Below are 17,659 nucleotides of genomic sequence, written 5' to 3' on the forward strand. Positions count from 1 at the left end.
TGTACCGGGCGGGCTGCACCGGAGCGAGCTGCGGTACCGTATCGTGATTTATCGTCTGCGTCCATCTCATGGAAGCCGCCGTCCTGCGCCGCGCTATGATGCCGCGGGTGGACTGCAACAGCAACAGCCTGAACGCCGAGCTGGAGGTTCTGAAGCTGCAGCAGCTGGTCCTCAAGCTGGAGCGACAGAACCAGCAGCTCCGCAGCCGAGCCAACGAGCTCCCCGGCCTCCTGCCACCCCTGCTCGGCCGCGGACCCCCGCCGCTCTCCGGGGAGGATGGAGCGGAGGACGGGTCCGAGGCGTCGGTGCTGGACGACCTGGAGCTCCTGGACCTGGACAGCTCGTCGGAGGAGTCTGATGAAACGTGGTCAGTGAGCTTTTCAACCATTTGTTGCTTCGAATTCTTGTGTTGAAGTGAATGTATGTATGTGTGTGGACTGGACCAGATCACTCCATGATCCAAGGCCTGTTGTCACAGCAACACCCCATATTTTTATGTTTAGCATCACCCAGTTCCATGATGCTATTGTGTGTTTAAATGTCGAAATATTTCACTCATTATTTAAGTCTCTTCCAGCAAAATTGTGTTTGACTCACCTTTTTAAAATCAGAAGATGGATTTCTCATCACTTCTTGAAAAATAAATACTACAAGATGGTCCTGAGACACAGGGGTGTGAAATCTTGATCATTCTGCTCTGATCCTTAAATGGATTCACTTGGAAATTCTAAATAGTGAAAACTGAAACCCCATGTTCACTGAAGTCAATCGATCTACTCTTGTTACCATTTCAATGGTTCCTCTTTGTGCTTTAGTTACAGAGGATGTGGATTATTTGAGCAGCATATTCTTATATCAATGCAAACTCTCTTGTTAGCAGCTCATGAATCCACCTGAAGTCAGGGGAGCTCTTGATCTATAATTCAGCTCCCTGCATGTGTCGTGGTGAGTGGAAGTGCGTTCAGGGTTGTCATGATGATTTGATCTGCTCGGACAGAAACCTTCACCTCTGGGACTCGACTCAGAAGAGGGTGATCAAAGAGGTTTAAACAAAAAATATAAAAGTGTTTTAGAAAGTTTACAACTTGTGTAGGTTAAAAATGAAAGGAACAGAAAAATCTAGTTCTGGGTAAAAAAAAAACTCAAACCTGTAAAATAATGTAGTTATAATTTTTGGTATAACAAATGTGAGAAAAAAAACAAGCTCTCGATGGTTAAAATGATAGTTCACCCTATATTCTAATTTCACTCATTTTCTGCTGAACCTCATGTTCAATAAAAACAGTTACTCCTAGGTCGACATGAGGGTGATTGGAAAAATATAAAACTGGAACTATCACTTTAATGTGCAGATGAGTTGAGTAAGACAGGATTGAAATTATTGACACTTATCTTGTGTCCTGTCCTCGATGACCTAAAATCATCGTTTTTCAGAATGTGTTTGACTCTGAACAAGTCATTATATTAAGATACTTGATGAGGAACATATGATATATTGTATTTTACACTGCAAAGCCCTGTTGTTTGATGTCTATCAATAAATGTTGAAATCTGTCTTCCCAGGTTGTACATGCCATCCAAACTTGGCGGGAGCTCCAATGACCTCACACCACTGCAGTGGTGCAGGCAGGTTCTAGATTCCCCCAAATCTGAAGTGGAGGCTGCGAGGCGTTCACTGTCCCTCCGGATTGAACAAGGTAATGAATTGCACTGCATAAAAATAGGTTTAGTGAGGTTAATACAGTTAATTTCCACAAATATAACTAATGTTTTCCCAGGTAATTTTACTAATAATTTCAATGACTTGTGTAGAAGACAAACTTGCAACATACATGTAACTACTTCTTTGTACTTTCTTTTTTCTTTTTTTTACTTTAAAAAGTTGCTTGCATTGATGATCTGACCGTTGATTTGTCTGAGCTTGGCTCAAGTATCTTAACTTCTTGTTTACTATGTAGATACTATTTCATTCACAGTAGCTGCGACTGACTCCAGGGACTAAAGTGCAAGTGAGGACAGCAGATTAGTGGGCAGCCATCTATTTTCAGCAGCTTAGATGTCTTCGTTTAACGGTCATTAACCAGTATTCTGTTTTACCTTCATATGATCACAGAGGTTTTGTTTTTCAGATCCTGTTTTTAAACTCCTTATGTAATAAGGAGGAATCTTATTACAAGGAATCTTATTATTTTCTGCAGTTGGAATATGTAATTTTTTCAGTTTGTCTAAATATAGTAACATCCTAATGAATGGATATTTGCAATAACATTTCAGTAAGGTCTAGTATTGTCATCTGCAGCACCTGGTTGAAAAACACAGTGTCACCTTCTCCTGGTGATCTAAAGTTGATCCAAGTGTGTGTGTGTATATATATTTTTTATCTTGATCAGCATGTGTAGAGATTTAAGCTTCAACTTCCTACAAGCCTGATTGTTGCTTCATTATTTATGGCTGAAATTGAAATCTTTTGAATTGGGTTCATCGCATCATTTGCTTATATAGTCAAACATGTGCGTGAGATCATTAGTGAAATTACTGATGTTAAAGGCTTAACTGTAGATCTCCGGTGGTAACTCTCAGCGGGTCAGAGTTGCGTCAGGGTTTCTAACCCCACTGGGGTCACCGTGACTCTAATCTGTCCACATTTTAGCTTTAAGCAGGTCATGAGCGCCGCACTGCATGATTACACGCGTCACTGTGACGGTGTAGCTCACAGCTGGTTGGCAAACTATGGCCTGAATCGAAGGCGCATAAGAAAATCTACAGTCTGCACGAGAAGGAACGCGTTCAGGGGGCATCAGTGTGTGCAGATTCATCCAGTTGTCTTGCCCAAGCATCACTTCATCTGCTGAGAATCCTCGCACAGACCTGCCAGCCCACTCATCGTCCCCCGCACATTCTGTTGCCATAGAAACAGTATACTTGAACACCTCATCAGAGTGTCTTTAATATCTGCATTGACAGGTGTGAGGCAAATTCAATTCCTGTTGTCAGTAGGCCTCAATTAAACCCACTAGCGTGTAAACTCTGTTGCTTTTCTTTGTGTCTACAAATGGTTGCTGGTGCCAGACACGGTACCAGGGTGAGCCGCATGAACAGTACTGCGTTGTTTTGTTGTGAATTACTTCTTTATACCACTTACAGAGGTGATGTCAGTGTCGGCCACACAGATGGACGACTGGTATCAGTTTGGATGACTTTACTTAAGTTTACTTTTCTAAGTTTAGTACACCATTTCTATTTAAAGATGATAAAGAAATATAGAATTATACTCAATATTTTGAACTACTATGACACACAACACACACTGTTGACAGTGATGATGGACACAAGTTTGGAAGTTGAGACATTGGTGCAGTGTATTCCAGTTGACCATCACCTCTTGACTCTGTCAGTGCACAATTATTTTTTAATGTAGATTATTGACACCTGGACTGAACAGGCTTTCATTCTTTAGTCTCCAGGTGGCGCGACTCGCTGTCTAATCCCTCCTCGTCTCCGGGTCTTTCTCTGAGTCGACTGAGTGGAGCTTCTCCTGTCAGTGTTTCACACACAACCAAAACCTGCTCCACACCACAGTCTGCAGAAAGACATGGTCAGAGTTTAAGAATGATCCTTCTGGCTTTTACACATGGTACTTGGTTAACTCTAGCTTTCTCCTCCGCCAGCTCCATTCTTCTCCTCTCCACTCCACACCAACTTGTGTCGGACTGTGAGTCCTGTAGGAAAGGACACACCCGCCTTCACCGAGAGGATACCAACCTTCCTCCCCCACCCAACACGCCGTGAGTTCCTGAGACATATTCTTCTCACAATTATAAAATTAGAATAATCTCCATGTAAAGCTTTCGGAATGGCTTCAGTTCTTCAAGAGCCCTCTTTGCTTTTTCAATTACCTTTGTGTCTAACGATAACGAATAATTTGGGTTAAGGTGATCATACTCTACAAAGATGCCTCTGTAGGTAATTCAGTAATATTATATTCTTCAAAGTTTGCCTGAAAATGGCTCGGGCAGAAGCTAAGCCTATTAATGTCCACCTACTATACAACTTGAGCTACTCTATATAACATGTACACGCATAAACACACACACGTATACTAACTACATCATTTCCCATGTTTCATTTTCAGATAAAACTCCCAAATGTAAATACACATATGTTTTTGAATCTAACAAATGAATCATCATTTGATTTTTAGATCAGCAGTATTCCAGAGCTGAGCCCCTTTTAAATGAAATGCATCTTCATCTCTCAGCTCGTCTGTACTCTCACACTCTATGAAAAACATATGCTCACTGTTTGGTAGTGGGGGTTTTTTTGCTTTCAAAATAATTTGCATGGTTTATAGTAAACCAAGTCTTTATAAATAATAGATCAGTATGATCTTAATATCTGACTTGATTATATGGGTTGTAAATTTCATCAATTAAACATGCATCCCCATAATTCCACACGGTAAGTTGAATATGTCCTTTATCATTAAAATTGAATGTTTTAGACTTTTGTGATTTAACATGTATTTTGCTTTGAACAAAATTGCATTGGTTTTAAGATTTTCCCTTTACATAATTAACATTTTTTTCCCCAAATAAGTTCATGATAATTTGCCACCCACAGAAATTTGGTTGCCCAAACCTTTTCAAGGCCACCTTGACCCTCAGGCAACACGAGGGTTAAGGGATAATTTATTTACATTAAACCACATTTTGTCTCAACATTGTGCAGAAGGTCTTCCAAGTTTCTCCAAGAGAAGTACAAATTTTTGTCGTCGGCAAATATGATTCATTTTATTTTTTCATAAATGTAACAAATGTTGACCAAATGTAAAGTGCAATACAAATAAAAATCTATTATTATTAAATGTAATTGATAAATGTAATGAACTATTTGTGACCCTGGTAGTATTATTTTAATTTTCCTTTTGACTTCATGGAAATCGTTTTAATGAAAACTATGTCTTAAAAGGCTAAATGAACTTTTCTTGGAAGTGACTGCTCTATAAGAAAGCAGGGGAATCATTAACGTCAATGATTTAGTGTGTAAATATTTCCACTGTAAAATGGAAGTGTCAGGAAGCAGGTGTTGAGTGATGCTGTCATCCGTTTGTGAGACAAACCTTATAAAAGACTGGGCCTGCAGGCAGAAGCAGATCCTCTTGTCGTGTGGCTACAGAGAGAAGTGGATTCATCTAAACTCTCCTTGTCATTCAAGGGTGTGGTCTCAGACACTCACTCTTCAGTCCAGAGTCCTCGGTTGACAGTGATCTGGGGTCCTCTGAGCTGGACGATGACTCTGTCGATCTAGGCTACAAACTGCAGGACATGACGGATGTGCAGGTGATGGCTCGACTTCAAGAGGAGAGTAAGTTGGATTTTGTACATGCTGTCTACAGTACACACAACTAGAGCATGCAGTACTGTAAGAAGAAAACATGGCAAGGAAATGCTTTTAATGCAAAGTAATTATCAAAAGTAGACATACAAAAGTGTAGCGTACAAAGAACATTCAAATTTGCCAATAAGCCTCTGTACTTCCAATATGCACTAGACGATTGCAAAATTGTGTATCTAGTAGTTGATGAGGCCTCATGATACAGCATCAATTGTTCGATGCAGTGTGTTAATTTTGAAAGGCCACCAGATGTCACTCAGTTTGAAAATGATGCCAGGTTTCATTGAGTTAGTAGATCAGAGCCACATATTATAATGAAAAGAGTGACATCTAGTGGCTTTTAAAATGAAGAAACTGTATCATGATACAGCATCAGCTGTGTCGCTGTATCATGATACAGCATCAGCTGTGTCGCTGTATCATGATACAGCATCAGCTGTGTCGCTGTATCATGATGCCTCATTAACCTATCATTATAACGTATGCACGTACCTGTAGCCGAAATGAGCAGATGATTTTCAATCCATAAGGTTTTTCTTCCGTATAGACATGTACAAGCTCCATGTACAATGAAATTGAGGGTTTATTGAAACTGTCCTGCAGTTGGTCAACCCAGAGTTTTGAACTCGGCAGGATAGGGCTCCCTTAATTAAATGTTTGTGGTTTGTCCTCTGTTTATGAAATCACATCGATAGTGAGCCAACAAATCTAGACAAGAATGTGTATTGTTGCCCCGAGATATTGGTTGATTGGTTCTGATTTTTGATGTCTCGCTTCGTGTTGCTTCCCTCCTTCCTAACAAATTAACATTGGTCACTAGATCTCAGAGCTCATCGCTACTTCAGCTTCATTAATCCTACAAGGTGACGTGTGTGTGTGTGTGCGTGTGTGTTGCTGGCGCTCATCTTTGGCTGCTCAGGTCTAAGACAGGACTACGCCAGCACATCCTCCCGCCCGTCAAAGCAGCGCAGCTTCTCCTTCCAGCACAGTGCAGGCCTGGGCCTGGAGGAGGAGGACGACGACGACGAGGAGGAGGACGAAGAGTGCGCCTTCCTGCCCCCACCACAGCCGCGCCTCACCCGTCTGCCGCACTCCCACACCTTCTCCAGCATCCGAGACTGGCAAAGAAGCACCAGTCTTCTTTCCACTCCCCCGTCCAGTCCCTCCACTCCGCCCTACCCTTTCGGTGGCTTCAGCTTTCAACAACACTTCCAAAGTCCGCTCCAGGGCCCGAGCGGCGCTGGAGAGCAGCGCAGTTTCCGACCCGGCTCAGGTGAGAACACTCTGCTCATGACACTTGGCCACTTCTATCACATCCTTAAAATATAACTTTGATCGTTTACACAGGCCTTTGAATCAACGAAGTGTAACTATTGAACGATGTAAAACTGTGCAGGCGTGAATAAACACGTCTGAGTATAAAAACACTAAAGGACATCCAGCTGCTCTTTTTAGTGATGTGCTGATGCAGCTTCATGAAGAAGTGTCGTGTCGTTTAGAGATCAGTAGGTGGCATCAGCAGTTTAAAAATGATGTGATGTTCCATTAAAACGGTTGTTAAAATCAAAGGAAAATTGTGCAGAGGCCGCCATCTAGTGGACTCTGAAAATAATGACACTTTGAAGCATTTGGAATTTTAAAGGGCTCAAAATGTTTCTGATGGTCATTCAGAACATACCAGTGTAACAGTCTTTTTAATCTCCCATATTCAACATTTTCTAAGAATTTCATTGATTTAGATTTTTGAGTTATTTTGCGAACACAGGTGGGCACACGGATCAGGCACAATCTTTTAAGATTAACATTTTAAAAATGTTATTTCCTTCACCACAGATAAGCTGGGGAGAAGTATGCCCAACCTCTTCAGGGCCCCCAGTGTGTCCAGTGTGCCTGTTTTCACATCTCCCAGTTCCTCGCCCATTCTGCTTCGTAACAGCCAGAGCTTCGACTCGTCCAGCAGCTACGCCCGCCTGCAACCGTCCAGTAAGTGTCAGTGTTGTCTTTGTTCTTTGAATTCCCCAAGAACACTGAGTGATTCTAGCCTCCCGTGTCGCCTCAGACCCGCTGCAGCACAGGGTCCACAGTGTGGGTAACTTCAGCTCACTGTCACAGCAGCCTCGCAAAGCCACCGCCTACGTCAGTCCCACCATCAAGGGCTCCGTGACCACGTCCACCAGCCTACAGTCGCTAAGTAGCAGTGGGATCCCCATGCTGGGTAAATCTCCTGGAGGTGGCGCTGCGCCCACATTCATTACCCCCACCACTCGCTGCAGCCTGTCGCGCCCCGCCTCTTTCTTCAGCACCACTAGTGCTACTCCTCGCCGAAAGTTGACCCACCAAACAAGAAGGTACTAGTTCTGTCTGTCATGTCCCTGGCTCAAGAAGACGTGTATTACAACTGTCCTTTTTTTTGTCTTTTAGTCTATTGATTCCACCTAAGAGCTTGTCCACCTTCAGTGCACTTCGGGATAACTCCTGGAGAGACGGCTGCTACTAATGAACAAAGTGCACCCCCTGCAGGCTTGTGGGACCAACGAACCACTGCAGGAAACTGAATAGGCTGCCATTTTGACCTAAAACTGACATGGCTATATTTTAAATTTGAATCCTTGTTAATGTAACGCTATGCAGTGTTTCGTGAGAAAGCGGGTTATTTATTTTTATTTCTGTGAACATTTGCACCAAGTGTGTTGGTTGGCTTCACACCAAATGCTTGTGGCGCTAGAGGGCGGTATTGTCTTCTGCTATTGTGCAATAAAATGCTGGCTAGTCGGGTCTCTGGTACACTAACCACCTCCTAGTTTTTCAAGATGATCTTGTCTATTTATATATTTATTTTAACTAAAACAGTGGTATGTTGACACTCCAGTGCTGCTAAAAATGTTTACTAGTAAAGTTATTTGTGTATGAAGTTAATTTAATCACTCTTCACATGTATTTATATGAATGCAATATTGTTAGTTTGATTGTAAATCTCGACCAAAATGTCTGTTTACTATATTGCCTCACTACAGGGACACAGGTGATTCTCACAATGCATTTAAGTTTGACCAGATGTTATCTTTTTTTTTTGTCCACTTGCTAGTTTATACGTATGTTTTACACATTTATACAAATGGGGAATATGTCACTTTTGCACATACACAATGCACACTTTTGTTTTTCCATTTTATTGACACATTTCACATCCACTGCCACTTTGTACATGTGACCAAACTGTTATACATATTTTAATAAAGATGTGCCTAAATTCTTTCTGATTGTTTACTAAACATGAGTTTCTTAAAGTTTTTCATTAGCAAGAGGGCATGGTACTACATCAAAGACATGTTGAAATGAGGGGTAATAATCTTATACAAAAAAATCCTTCTAAACCATTTCCATTTTATTGAGCTACATTTAAAATTTTAGTTACATTTGTCAGTTGTACAGGTGAATGCATTGCAGAAGTCCAGGGAATCCATAGAGAAGGCGTCTACTCTCTTCATGCACCTTTTGAAGTGACTGTATCCTAAAATGGTGAGAAGAATAATAACCTGATAAACTGGACATCCACCACATCAAAAAATACTTTTGTTAAATTGGATGAGCTTATTTTAAGTATGTATTTATATCATCATAAAACATGGATTCAATCATGATGGTTGGTCGTGAGTATTGTTCATAATCTACATGTCAGTGTTTTTAATTCAATGTACTTACTGGGCTCAGTGCAGACGACTGCTGCACAAACGTCATCTGGTCTTGAGCAGTTTTCTACCGTGTTCGTGCATCGACCTCCAACAGTGGACGGAACACAGTGATTGCACTTCAGAGCAGCTGCTGTAGAAACATAAACATGAGATTGAGACCCACGAGAGAATTCTCTAACATGTTATGTTAGTGAATCCAGATGCAAATAAACCTAAACATTGAGCAGCCACTGCAGGAACCTTTTACGCCAAAGACAAAATGAACACCACGCATAAAGGTAAATGGAGGAAAAAGTGTGGATGACTCATCAACTTACCAGTGCTGAGGCTGAGGATCGTGATGATGACAGCGAGCTGTGAGGCTTTCATTTTGAATCTTCTCTGTGAAACTTGGAAAGTCAGCTGGAGATGATCATTTCTCTCTTTAACCTTCTGAGCTCCAGCGGTGGCACGGGTGAATTTAAGAGCCTTCTGTCGTGTTGGTTGAGCAACATGGGAAAGTACAAACTTTTTTGTTGTGCAACTGTTTGTCAGTACAGGTTGTGACAAGATTTCCCAGCAAAAACAAATATAATGATTTTAACAACATGCTTTTGAACATGGACAACCAGCTGAGCTCACAACAGACAGAAAAATAATCTTTGGGTTTTGTTCATTCACTTTTAAAACTTTTACTTTTTCCTATTTTTAGATTCTTCTTTTGTTGGTTGTGTTCTTCAGACTGTATGAGTGTGTCACCCTTAACCTTTTATTATCAACTAGAATTTTACTTATAAGTTGACTGTGGAAGCAAATCAGACATGTTTGTGTTTTTTGTGGTGTTTTGTGTGTCCACAAGACAGAGCCTTCCAAGGTCGGGTCGTGGATTATACTTATGCTAAAACCAAAAAAATGTGTATTAATATAATAGTACAGATACTCAATAATGGCATTAATCTTTTTTTAACAAAAGTGATTTTTATATTTTCAATCCTATAATTTACTTTCTAAATCACCTCTTTTAAAACATTGGGTGTCAGTGAAATACAAACTGCCAAAAGCAAAGCTAGTGAAAAAGGGCAATGAAACTGAAAATCTGAATCATTCATTGTATAAATTGTTGTATTGCATTTGGTTTTTTAAACATGTGTTTCATTTTTAAATTACAGCAGCTAATGTGCGCATTATTTAAATCCACCAATTGCAATTGTAATTTAACTACACACAGGCCACGTGCAACACGTCCTCTAATGTGCTGTGTCTCAAATCGCATACTAGCGTACTCAAAGTAAGTATTTTTAGTGCGTAAGTGCGTCTGAATTCTTAGTATGCGAAATGTAGTGCTCCATGCACACTAAATTGGCGTACTAACACGCCCACAAAACTGAGTATGGTTCGATGGACACTAACCACCCTAAACGGCCGCCATCTAAATGACGTTTTAAAAGGAAGATACGTCATATATATACGCATATATATGAATATACTTACAGGTACAATTTCAGCAGCAGTATGAGAATGAGACGTCTTTGCTGCGGATACCAGCTTAAATATCTCGCGAATATTTAGATTCTCATATTATTTCTTTATTTCTTTTTCCAAACTTGCAAAACGTGCTGCCAGCAGGTGTTGATAGCGTTCCTACAGTTGGTTGAAACCATCGTTAAATAGAAGAAGACGCTGTCAAGTCATTTCCGGTTAGTGTGTAGCGGTAGTGTCTGATTTGAGACATACTATCTGTCGAGAATTTGCGTACTAGTTAGTATGTACACTATCCTGATGCATACTAACTTCTAGTATACTAAGAGAAGTATGTGATTTGACACACAGCACTGGACTCAAGATGGCGACATTTTAATTTAACTTAAATTATTACTGAACAAAAAACTAATCAACCTTGGACAACTGGTCAGAAATATTTAATTTAATCAGGTTTAACAAAGTCGAATAGGCTACATGTAAAACATTGAGTACGTTTTAAAACGAAAACGAATTGTGATATAATTAAAAGGCACATTATATTAAAAAGTAATGACATATTTCATCAGGTTATCCATTGTAAACATGAAATTGACAATGACTTTATTTATAACCCTTTACACAAATCACATACAGTACAGGCTAAATGTTTGGACACAACCTTTAATTCAATGTTTTTTCTTTATTTTTCATGACTATTAAGATCATAGATTATCACTGAAGGCATCAAAACTATGAATGAATGTGGAATTATGTACTCAACAAACAAGTAGACACCTTTTATTCCAATCATGTTTGCAGACTTTTAGCTTTTTCTTGATGAATTCAAAAGGTCGTCACCTGACATGGTTTTCCCTTCACAGGTGTGTCTTGTCTGTGTTACTTTGTGGAATTTCTTGACTTTTTAATAGACGATCATTTGTGTTGTGCAGAAGTCAGGTTGAAACACAGGCGACAACTTTTAGAATTCATATTATATCTATCAGTCAAATTAAGAGAAACAAGTGACCCTCATTACTTTAAGTAATGAAGGTTAGCCTGACTTGAAAATTGCAAAAACTTTGAACTTGCCTGTTTAGTGAGTCCTAAAATTTGACCTGTACTGTATTTAATGAAACTGTATGTCTTTTTCGTTTCTTTCAGTGGAGGCAATTTGTTTACTGTTTGTAATACGATTAAAGCAATCATTTGATCTGTAACAAAAGGTCTTAAAACATTGGTTCACAGTACATATGTTGTTTCTTATGCCTACATAATGCACGCATTGTTTTTGTTTTTATTTTCTTTGTGCAACAAGGTTTGAAGAAGGAATTCTTAAAAAAAGGAAAAACAACTACAGAGGAAGTTCCCGTAGCTGATTTTGATGCTACTGAACAACTTGATGATAAAAAATGTCAAAACGTGTACCGTCAGCCAGACAAAGAAGAAAGAAAAGGAGGCAAAGGACTTCATAGAGTGCTGTAGTGATGAAGTATGGGTTGCAGAAGCACAACTTAGAAAAGGTAGGAGATGAAGGAAAGACTGAAAAGCAGGAAAGGTACAGAAAGATACAAATGGCAAAAATGTTCACCATAGTGTTAAAACGAAGAATATTCTGCCTCACTCAAGCTTCAAGCTAAAGATATGTTGGACCAGAGTACTGTACAAGTTATTCAGGGGGTGAAACATGCTGCACATTGGCCTTTTTAGAAGTCATAACGTTTAAAAAAAAAAAAAAAGTAAAAAAAAATCAGATGTCCATGTTTGAAAATTAAAGCAGTTTGTATTTTTCCATCCTGCAATGCCAATTATTTATTTGTTTAGCTCCATAAATAGCCCAAGGCAGACATGCCTTTTAAAGGAAAAGTTACACAACAAGGGAAAATCAGACATAAGAAAACAGAGACAAGATTAGGCATGAAACTGGAACAAAAAGAGTAAATATTGCAAAACCACCAACGGGAAAGGAATAATAAATTATTATTATTAGAAAATTGAAAAAAACATCATGGGGGAACTGATCGCTGACAGCACAGAAATAGAACTTCAATGGCCAACACTTACTCAAGTCAAGTTCATGAAATAATATTAAGGACACTTTGACACTTTTGTCCGTCTGGACATCTTGTCAAAAAATTCAAGACACCCAAACTATTTTTGACAGGACACTCTTAACATAACAATTTGAAAAAAATGTTTAAGAAGTTCTGTACGGAATTAAAACAGCAATGTGGAGGACCAAAGAAGGCACAACAAATAGTACTTATAAATAGTAAGTCATTGATGTTCTCATGAGCAGTTACCTGGGCATCTTACCTATGGAGTGGGCTTCTGTCGGATAAAATAAAACCACTAAATTTGGCACCTGAATGCTGAGGCATTATCAGGCCAGGCATGAAAATGAAGTCCCAGGATAAACTTGGCTATACAATTCTATATGACTTTATTATTGACCTCATTTTTAACCATCAAGCTTCCAGGAAGCAGATGCTGGATGAGGCTCTGCTGAGTTTCATCATGAGGAACTGGAACAAGTGAAAATGGAAGTACAGCAAGCTGTGGCGGTGAGTTTAACAGCTGACATGTGGACATCTGTTAACATGGAGGCTTACTTGGCTGTCACTACATTAATGAGAATTTGCCGTTGTGTACATCTGTGTTGGGAGTGCAATACAAAGTCCCGCTGCAGACAATCTAGCCCAGGTCAAAAGGAACAACATGGCGGACTCGTCCATAACTAATAAAGTAAATTGTCTTGGGACTGACGCAGCACCAAGAAGGGGTGTGAGAGGGAAGCAGTGTGGGTACCTGTGGCCTCTCTAAAGACAGATTTGACTCCACTTACAGCTCATCAGTATAACACGATAGGAGAAGCACTTCTTGTGTTTGCTCCGTTCCATCCAGCTACAGTAGAGACGTCTGAGGTGAGGCGAGTCTCAGGGTCAAAGGTGAAGCGTAATGCTTCAACCTTGGGTACACAAGCAGCCATACACACAGCCTTACATGAACACCTGAAGCGTCACAGACTCTGCATCCAATCTGGAGTCGTCAAGTGTGTTGACCCTGGCAACACTTATTGACCCCAGATTTAAACCACTCAGGTTCCTCTGTTCCTCAAAATGCATCGATGCAATCATTAGGCTGCAGGCGGAATGTGCATCCGTTATCGGACGCGCAAACGAGCCCCTGCCAGGACCGTCTGCACCCACTTCAGGCATTTATTCAGCGTTGTTTGTTTTTTGTTGTTTGGGAATCATGCACCAAAATTAATATTTGACGTTTTCTAGGAATCCTTTAGCATCAAATCCGTATGGATGTTGGCAAGCAGATGAAAAGTGCAACGGCCGATGCAATATAACAATTTGTAAAAGAAAAAAAGACACAAGTCCACCAGCATCCTCCTTCACAACACATTCAATTACATGTTAACATTATGATACATGTTTACATTATTTATTGACTGTAACAAAAATATATTGTATTTTAAATTTCAATGGAAATATAAATAAATAAAATACTTAAATACAATTACTTCAACTATATTATTGTATATACTAGGTGTCAGTATTCAACACAGTATCAATATAGTTATGTGTTTAAACACTACATGAGCCTCATTAACCCAACACAAGCCCCAGAGGAATTTTCTTTTTTCTAGTTGTTCCGATCACTCCTGATGTTTATGCTGTTACCTTGTCCTTATTCTCTGTCTGTTCTTCCTCAAACTTTTCCCCCGCCAAGCTGTTAGGACCATCTATGGTCAGAGTGAACCCCTCTGATTCATCTTGTCTCCCTTAAGAGTCCTCCTGTATGAACCTGATCTAAAGACTGTACTACACCACAAGCAGTATATATAGTAAAACTCTTTGTAATGAGACTTGGCTGCAGATTTACATTCATTCAGAATTAAAAATGAAAACTTCAGTGGAAGATGTGTTGCATTATGCATACAAACCTGGCCATTGCATGTTATCTCCATCTTTGTTTTAGTATGATGTAGGGAACATGGTTCCCTGATAACGAAGCAACCTTTCATGTCATCGGCCCTCTCACAGTGTCCTGCCGTAGTTGAAGTACCGCATGAAAAATAAACAAGTTTGTAGTAAGATACAAGTGTGTGAACGTACAAGATAAATAGGTCCAATATTTTTTATTTTTTTTAAAGACTGTAAAATGATACAGAGGGAAATTTGACCAAATTTTTAATAGTAACATGATATGTAGGTATTGTATAAGTGACAGGGGTTGGGGGACCATCATAGTTGTAATGAAGCAGCTTTTACAAAGTGTTGCATGGAAATAAAGATTTTCATCAGAATCAGAATCCTTTATTTGTCCCGCGAGGGGAAATTCGGTTTAAACAGCAATATACAAAAATAAAAAACACCCAGAAATAAAAATAAAATGAAAAAATCTAAATAGAATAGAATAAAAATCTGCCCTATATTATATATATACACCAACATATTTACAAAAATAACAAGAAGAAAGGGAAATTCAAAAAGGTACTTATGTAAAAACGTGATATAAAGATCCTTTGTAGTAAGTGATATTAGTAAGTAAGTAATGGTTATTTGTAAAGCGCCTAGTTGTAGTAAGGAAGTTTTTACAAAATGTTTATGAAATAATGCATGATTATTGATTTCTAAGAGAAATAAAAAAAACAAGTTTAGTAACATGGTATTGGGGGTCCTCCATAGATTACCCACTGTTGGTGGCAATCGAACTTTTAGTTAAGGAGTTATTAAGACACATCAAAAGACGTCAGTTTTTTTTTCTTTTTATCTGTTGGAGGACTATCCGTGTCCGTCTTAACCGCAGGTGTATTTTATAAGACGACGGAACATTGTGGTTGAAACGCGTAACTGTGATCAGAAAGGGGTAAGATTTGCGATTCAACACGTTGTAGATTCTTTTTTAAGTTTTTAACTTTAATGAAGTCTTCAAATGATTGTTTGTTTTTGTCTCTTTTTTAACCGATGGACCATTCACGGTAAATTGAACATCCCCTGCTAATGATAACTTAATTCTACACAATTTACTTTAAAAAGCTGTCTAACATTTAAGTTAGCATTAGCAAAGTGTGTTCTTATTTTCTTTTATATAATGTCATTTTTGATAACTGATTAGTTAGTGGTCGTCGCCTCGTTGGCGCAGTAGGCAGCGCGTCAGTCTCATAATCTGAAGGTCGTGAGTTCGAGCCTCACACGGGGCATGTTTTTTCTCATTTACTGTAGATTACAAGTGAATTATGTTGTTTTTGGGAGCGTCAATCCTGCGCCACGGAGACTTCAGCGAGACACACCGGAGGTCACAGACAAAACCCGTTGATTGCCCTCACTTTTTATTTATACTAGTGAAACACAACACACCAAACACAAAATTTACCCCACAGTGACATCTCTTGGCCAGGTTTCCACACAACATCTTCCAAACTGTGTTAAATACAACAACAATAACAACGACAATTTAATACTTAATAAACATATATCTGCACATGACTTAAACACTTAACAGTTTTAAACCACTTTACCTCTTGATCTTTGAATTCCACACACAGAACAAAAGACTACAGTAGGGTATTTTTTATGTGGTAGAACAATAATTCCAATAATCCGACCTTTACTGACGCAGTTAACTCATCAGCTATTGTTTTAAGTGAGTGTCAAAGTAGCTACTGTTTACATGTTTGATGCTCTCTTTATTTTGTAATGATAATAAGAACCTATATAGCTCCTAAAGTGTATCCATCCATCCATCCATCCATCCATCTATCTATCTATCTTTCTATCTATCTACAACACTACACTGTTCCAGGGCCATATGAGCAACAACGTGCAAAGAAAAAAATGCCTGTACACCCACATGTATATGCATGCATACAGTACATTCCAATATACAGTAATGCCAAAAGCAGAAGTTTGAGGATTCAAAGTCAAGGTGGCCTGATGGAGAAGGTTCTGTCTCAATTAAAAGGTTTTACTTTGGGAGTTCCAGGCTCTATAACTATACTATAACAGTAAAACTATATTTTAAACACTGACCTTATGTGCACTTGTTCTCGAAGATTTTGTTCAATAATATATACTAATAAAGGCGTTTTAAGTAGGCTTTCATAGTGTAGACAAATATATTTTGACTTTAAGGGCTTTATTTATGGATTAACAAAAAATGTTCAACATAGGCCTCTAGCTAAGATAATGTCATACAGTTTTGTGTTTGCCATAATAAACTTTCGGCACCCACACAAGTACTTGCCATGTGTGTATCAATAATATTGACGCTAACATGGAAATGGATGTCAAACAAGCCTTAACAACTGCCATACCTGCTTTCATTTTCCATCAGTGCTCACATGAGAAGACACGACATGCCTCCGGTGCTATTCACAGTACAATGTAAAACCTTGTTTGAATAAAAGTAAAATCCCCAAAACCTACCCTGGTAAAAGTAAAAAAGTACAACATATTCAATGAAACAAAGGTTTGCATCACAATGTAACATTATATCAACATTATATCTGCATTATACCTGTTAAACACACAAAACCCTTCTCAATTTCAAGATGTTATAACCTCAAAATATTTTTAGTAAAAAGACAAACAATCACAATTACAACATATTCATTAAAAATGAAAATATTCGAATATCCCTTGACAGAAATAGCATAGGCTTTGGTGAAAAATCAGGACTGAGAGATAACTATAAACATGTTATAGTCTGCCCTTTGAGGTTTTGTTATTCATCCATATGTACCAGACCTGCGCAAAGTGTAAAATGCGGCCCATTGACTCTATTTACATGGCCCTCATAAAGTAAAAGATCGTGTAGAAACTGATAATCTTGATTCTAAATATTTTATAGTATCTAAAAACTACTTTTGTTTTGGGAGGTTTGTCCTCAGCGTTTGCCATTTATTTCAGTATTTATTGCACCTCAAAATATATTTCATATTTTTTGGGGGGGTAAAAAACAACTCTTGCGAGATACAAATTAAAATACTGATTTAAACCTATTTAGCTTAATTTATGAACTGCTTTTATATGTTTCCCTCCCTTTGTTCTGGCCCCTGAAGACATGTTATCGAACAGGTTATTAATGTGGGAACCGTTTGTAAATGGCAATTGTACAATAAT

At 38.9% G+C, this 17,659-nt stretch overlaps 1 protein-coding gene, 1 long non-coding RNA gene and 1 other non-coding gene across 3 annotated transcripts; 2 read left to right on the top strand and 1 right to left on the bottom strand.

The window, feature by feature from the left end:
* Positions 1–43: 43 nt before the first annotated feature.
* slain1b (SLAIN family member 1b) lies at positions 44–8,649 on the top strand. Its single transcript, XM_087792039.1, has 9 exons — positions 44–367; positions 1,564–1,697; positions 3,458–3,595; positions 3,669–3,785; positions 5,215–5,364; positions 6,314–6,667; positions 7,228–7,377; positions 7,454–7,742; positions 7,816–8,649. The coding sequence occupies exons 1-9, from the start codon at positions 69–71 to the stop codon at positions 7,889–7,891; spliced, it is 1,707 nt and encodes a 568-aa protein (XP_087648165.1). The 5' UTR covers positions 44–68; the 3' UTR covers positions 7,892–8,649.
* On the bottom strand, positions 8,546–9,562 carry LOC148080362 (uncharacterized). Its single transcript, XR_015711349.1, has 3 exons — positions 9,404–9,562; positions 9,097–9,216; positions 8,546–8,905 (listed from the first exon to the last, which is right to left on the bottom strand). It is a non-coding gene; the product is annotated as an uncharacterized LOC148080362 (long non-coding RNA).
* Positions 9,563–15,665: 6,103 nt separating this feature from the next.
* On the top strand, positions 15,666–15,738 carry trnam-cau (transfer RNA methionine (anticodon CAU)). Its single transcript has one exon. It is a non-coding gene; the product is annotated as a tRNA-Met (tRNA).
* Positions 15,739–17,659: the final 1,921 nt, after the last annotated feature.

Source organism: Callionymus lyra, chromosome 5 (genome assembly GCF_982586985.1).
Source record: "Callionymus lyra chromosome 5, fCalLyr1.hap1.1, whole genome shotgun sequence".
NCBI lineage: Eukaryota > Metazoa > Chordata > Actinopteri > Syngnathiformes > Callionymidae > Callionymus > Callionymus lyra.